General features: G+C 45.0%; 1 protein-coding gene across 4 annotated transcripts in view; it reads right to left on the bottom strand.

Annotated features, from left to right (window-relative positions):
• TRIM24 (tripartite motif containing 24) overlaps positions 1-5,769 on the bottom strand; it is a 93,115-nt gene extending 87,346 nt beyond the window's left edge. Inside the window, exon 1 of one of the 4 annotated variants that reach the window (XM_082693698.1) lies at positions 5,056-5,769. In XM_082693698.1, coding sequence (XP_082549824.1) covers positions 5,056-5,419 — 364 coding nt within the window. In that variant the 5' untranslated portion in view covers positions 5,420-5,769. The remainder of the gene's footprint in view (positions 1-5,055) is intronic. The other 3 variants (XM_082693699.1, XM_082693700.1, XM_082693701.1) reach the window with 3 other exon arrangements.
• Between the last annotated feature and the right edge of the window lie 231 nt (positions 5,770-6,000).

The raw sequence follows: 6,000 nt of genomic DNA on the forward strand, positions 1-6,000 counted from the left end.
AAAATTGCTCAAATAGATGATACATCTAAATACAAAAACCGGGACGCCTGGGTGGCTCAGTTGGTTAAGCAGCTGCCTTCGGCTCAGGTCATGATCCCAGCGTCCTGGGATAGAGTCCCATATCGGGCTCCTTGCTCCGCAGGGAGCCCGCTTCTCCGTCTGACTCTGCCTTCCACTCTGTCTGCCTGTGCTCACTCTCGCTCGCTCTCTCTGACAAATAAATAAAATCTTAAATAAATAAATAAATAAATAAATATAAAAACCAAAACTATAAAAGTGCTGAAAGGACAGAGTCTTAGTAAACTTAGGGTAGGCAAAGAATTAACTATAAAAGAAAAAAAATGACAAATCAGATTTAAATAAAATTTAAAACTTCAGCTCTTCAAAAGACACTATTAAGAAAATGAAGAGGCAAGCCACAGATGTAAATATGTGCATGTATCATCTAACAAAGGACCAGATTATAGAATGTATATCAAGAATATTTACTTTTCAATAATGTAACCAATTACATAATTTAAAAAATCTACAAAAGACAAACTGAAATTCTACCAAAAAGCTGTAATAACTAATAAGCACATCATTATTCATCAGGGAAATGAAAATTAAAACCATGAGACTCCCCTTTGCACATACTAGAATGAATAAAATTAAAGACTAACACCCAAACTGGCGAGGATATGAACCAACTGGAATTCTCAAACGTTACTGGAAGGAATGCAAAACAGTACAACCAGTGTAAATACACATTTATGATGCAAACAAGAAATTCCAATTCTAAGTATTTACTCAAGGAAATGAACACATCCACATAAAGACTTGTCTACAAATATTTGTAACAGTTTTATTCATAATAGCCCCCAATTCAAAACAATAGTATAATTTCCATTAACAGGTGAATACCATATATAGAACTGTTTATGTACAAAACTGGTAGGCAATATGGATCTGTCTCAAATACTATTAATTCTCTGACATTGTATCTTGTATTCACAAGGTGATTTATACCTCTCACCAAGAACCCCAAAAAATTATATCCCAGAATTGACAGTTACATGTTATAGACTGCCAGTTAAGAAGTGTAAGAAAACTGGGCACCTGGGTGGCTCAGTGGGTTAAAGCCTCTGCCTTCGGCTCAAGTCATGATCCCAGGGTCCTGGGATCAAGCCCGGCATCGGGCTCTCTACTCAGCGGGGAGCCTGCTTCCTCCTCTCTCTCTGCCTGCCTCTCTGCCTCCTTATGATCTCAGTCTGTCAGAAAAATAAATAAAATCTTAAAAAAAAAAAAAAGTTTAAGAAAACTGATGGATTCCTATTTTTTACTCTCCATGGGCAAATAATGTGACCCTTTTCAAGAGTATGCCCAGTATTCTTGTAAAAATAGCTTAGGGTGAGGGAATGGGGTAACTGGGTGATGGGCATTAAGGAGGGCACATGATGTGATGAACACTGGGAGTAACAGGCAACCAATAAATTATTGAACACTACACCTGAAACTAATGATGTACTATACGTTGGCTAATTTAATATAAACAAAATTTAAAAGGAAAAAATAGCTTAGAGCTTGCAACTCTTACTGAACACTACACAAATGCCACAAAATATTGCACAATGTTTAACACTTCTTTAAGATCAGTTCGTCTTCTGACTTCAGGTACCTATAATGCACCTAAAGAAAATCTATTTTCTAAGCTCTTCCCTCTTTCCTGGATATAACCTCACACTAAGAAAATGACAGTCACACTTGAGGTAGTCATCCAACTTTTAGCATGTGGTCACTCAACCTCATTCCTTCCAACTGGCAGCCTTACAAAGGACAGTTTCAACCCATGTTCTCAATGAAGTGTTGGGAACTAGCATAATTGTGTCTGAGCATTTATAAATTATAATATATATCTTTTTGTTATTATAAGTGAGCCTTATTTCTTTTTTACAAAAAAATATTTTAAAAGGATTTATTTTCTATGAATTTCATTTAGGATTAACAGGGAGCACCAAAAATTACTAAATAGAAAAATTCGGCCTGATAGTAAACTATTATTCTATACCTTGAATTTTGGTCTTAATTTCCTAAAGAATCCTCTTATGATCATTTTATTTTGGAATATAATACTGCTTGAACTAAAGAAATACTAGGGTTTAATACTATACTCTAGAATTCTACAAATACACCAAGCTCTCTGGAGGGTGGGCCTAGAAATCTAAATTTTTTTAAGATTTTTATTTATTTCAGAGAGAGAGTGTGGGGGAAAAAGCAGGGAGGAGGGGCAGATGAAGAGGCAGATGCAGGCTCTCTGCTGAGCACAGAGTCCGCTACCCCGTAGGGGCTAGGATCCCAGGATCCTGAGATGATGACCTGGCCTGAAGGGAGACACTTAACCAACTGAGCCACCCAGTCACCTCTAGAAATCTAAATTTTTAACAAATACGCCAATGACTCTAGTACAGCTACAAATTTGAAAACCACTATCTAAATCTAAAAGGGAAGAGTGTAACTACAACATGATTATGGCCTCCACAAAACTTGTTTTGTTTGACCTATAGAATGGGCCTGTGTGCATGTTTATTATTTTTATTTTTTTTAATTTACTTGCCAATATCTAATACTAGAGAAAGCTCTCACAGAAATCTGGGCTTCAGACTTCTCATTAAGAAAAATTATATATATATATATATATATATATATATATATATATCCTTTAATACTGGTCCTCCCCTCTCTTGCATGACAACCTGCTGGAGCTTAGTTTGCTTCCTCTCCCTTTCCCTTCCCCCTCATTCCTATTATTTCACCCCCAAGATCATAGGTCTCTAACTCAGATAGTTAGCTTAGCTCCTGCAGGTATTAAAGACTGACCCATAATGACTATCCAGTTTCATTAGGAGAAGGCAGTACAGGTGATCAAATGAACCCTATATATTTATAAAATGTACTGGCTCAAGTTTTACTTCAGCTAGTATTAAAATAAGTTTGCAAGGAGAGAAGGGAGAATATATTCAAGTCGGTAAGATTCAGGATAGATGTATCTTTAATTTATTGAACATAACCCTAACTTCTCTTGTACTATATTTAAAATACCATTGTTAGAGACTTTGTCTTTCTTAGTATAAAAACAAAAACATTACCTTCTAATTTAAATGCTTTCTTGGAACTCTTGCTGATAATACAAACACTAAGATAAAATACACTGAGAGACTAGAATTACACAGAACATTTTGAGAAATCTGAAATTGAAAACATGTTTTCAGAGTTATTATTACCCATGTTCTCATTCATTCAGGTCTAAGCATCATGGCCAGGAATATGATAAGTCTTAATTCTAGAATTATGCAAAACCCAGATCCTAATCGGCTACCAGCCTGCTTGACCAGTTAAAATATAAATAAAAGAAACCTTAAAATGTGTCTAAAAATTAAGAACTAAGATTGAAGTTTCACTTACACTAAATTTCCACAGGTGAGCCACATCAGAGAAAACAGTGTGAAAGATCTGAGACTTCAGCCTGCTTGCAAGCTAGCTTACCATCTGGTTCAAGATACAAAGACTCAGGGATGAGACAAGGGGCAGTTTATTAGTTACTCGCAATAACATAAGCCAGAGCATCAACATTTTTGCACTGGTTGCCAGAATTCCATTTCCCACCAGACAAGGTGAAAAGGGCCAGCTGACACCTGCAGAGGAGTGGGTTGTGTTACACAGGAGGACACCTAAGCTTAGAGAAGCCCAATCTTTTATCATGGGCAGTAAGCATGCCGGCCTTTAACTCCAGTAGACATTAACTGGACCATGTGCATGCCTGATCTTTGCTCTGGTGGAAGACACTATCTCTATCTTTCAAGGCTGATCCTTACAGAAACATCTTCTAAAAATAGAAACAAAGGGCAGTCAGTACCTCCCTGGCATGACCTGCAGAAACTGAGCGACCCATGGAAAACTGGCTCCCTCAATTAGATACTGTTTGTAACATATAATCAAATGAAGAGTCTAAAACCACTATTTATGCATCAATTTTATATATACCCCTTGACCCAGCTTCAATTATTTAATCAGCATTTTATCTCGAATCAACTAGACCCTCTAACAGAAAGTATGTATTAAAAATGAATTATTCCCTTTTCCAGTTACTTTCTATTTTTTAAAAAAGGGGTGCTCCAATATTTGCACTATTACAATTTAAAATCCTCAAGCATTCTTCCAGAATAACTACTGTACTTACTTCGACTAACTTTAAATGTTTCAAACCTGTTAACGTTAGCAAAGGGAACTACCTGTCAAAAGTCTCATTATACCGTAACAAATACCACAAAGAGAACAGTAACTTCAACATTTCTAGCTGTCCTCTACGAAATACAAGAAAAGCCTGCCCCCCAAGTCACTTTGTTCTGTTACTCTTTACCCTTTACCGTTTCAAAAGAAAATCTTCCAATGAGAAAAGACAACAAAATGCCGTTTCTTTTGGTTCCTTTGTCCCTAGCAGAAGGGAGTAAAATCGGGGACTCGTTAAGGTAAAGAACCTGAAACAGGCAAGATAGTAAACAGACGGCATCCGACCTGTAATCAATCACCGAAGAAAGTCACCATCACTTCATCTTCATCCCTCCCTTCCCCCCCTCCAGCTCAAATAACGTGGGTATACACGAGATGATTAGGATCATATGGACCCGGACAAAGCTTTGGGGAGGCAGAGGGTAGCAGTTAACAAGATGCAGTCGGCAAAGAATCCGAGATACCCACTAGAGCCCACTCCAACAGAGGTTTTCAAAAGTGCGGGTCGCCCGGGCCACCCAACCCGGGAGGAGAACGCCGAGCAGCAGGAGGAGCGGCAGCGGCGCCGCCAAGTCCTCGGCACCCGTGGAAGTTGCTCGCGGGGCGCGCGGCACGCCGCAGAGCGCGCGGGCCCTCCATGTCACCGCCGCCAACACAGACCCTCCTCCTCGCCCCTCCCCCGCCGCGCACCCCGGGCGGCGGCGACATGACAGCGGGTCGCGCCGCACAAGGGCGCTCGCCTCCCCGAGCCCCTCCCCGGGCTCCCCCGCGCCCACGGCCGGCTCTCACCTTGGGTGGCGAACGGCGAGGAGCCGCTGACCGGCGAGCCGGGGGCGGGGACGGGCGGCGGGGTCTCGGCCGAACCCAGCATGGGCGCGGGCAGCATGAGGTAGCGCTGGGGCGCGGGCAGGCAGCGCTGGCAGAAGGAGTGCAGGCAGGGCAGCAGCTTGGGCGCCCGGCTCTGGATGTTCTGGTGGCACACGGCGCAAGTGTCCAACAGGTTGAGCCGGGCCGCCTCGCCTCCGCGCTCCGAGTCGGGGCCCTGCCGACTCTCGGCCTCGTTCTCCCCGCTTGGCGCCGCCGAGGGCCCCCCGGCGGCCGCCGCCGAAGCCGCCGCGGCCGCCGTCGCCGCCTTCTCCACAGCCACCTCCATTGTCCTGCCCCCGCCGCCGCCGGGAAAGGGGGAGCGCGGTCTCCGCCTGCCGCCGCCCCCGACGACCTCCTCCGCCTCCTCCTCACAGGCCGCTCGGGTGACCCGCGGGAGAGGGAGGGAGGCCGGGCCGGGCCGAGGAAGCCTCCTCAGGCCCCGGGGATCCGCCTCCCGGGTGGCGCGGCCGGAAGAAGGGGATCTGTCAGCGGGAACCGTTCCTCGCACCGGGAAGGCTGCGCCCCGTCCGCTTCGCCAACCGCCGCGGCGCTCGTCGAATCCGCCCAGCCCGCCCTCGTCTCCCCGCCTTTCTCCCTGGGCCCCCGGCCCACCTCAAGCCCCGCCCCCACCCACCCTCTCCCAGCAACTGAGGCGACGGCAAGGAACGCGCCGCCCAATAGCCGCCGCGCCTGGCCAGGGGGCGGGGCCTGCCCGAGCCCGCGAGGCTCCGACGGCCGCGGCGGGAGGCTGGGAGGTGGGAAGGCGCTTGCCCAGCCCCGCCCCCACCGAACTCCTAGAGCCGCGGCTTCTGATTGGGCCTTTGTGTGTGTTTCTCTCCTCTGAAAAGATTAAGGGATCATTTGTTA

The sequence above is a fragment of the Mustela nivalis genome, assembly GCF_964662115.1.
Source record: "Mustela nivalis genome assembly, chromosome: 12".
Lineage (NCBI taxonomy): Eukaryota > Metazoa > Chordata > Mammalia > Carnivora > Mustelidae > Mustela > Mustela nivalis.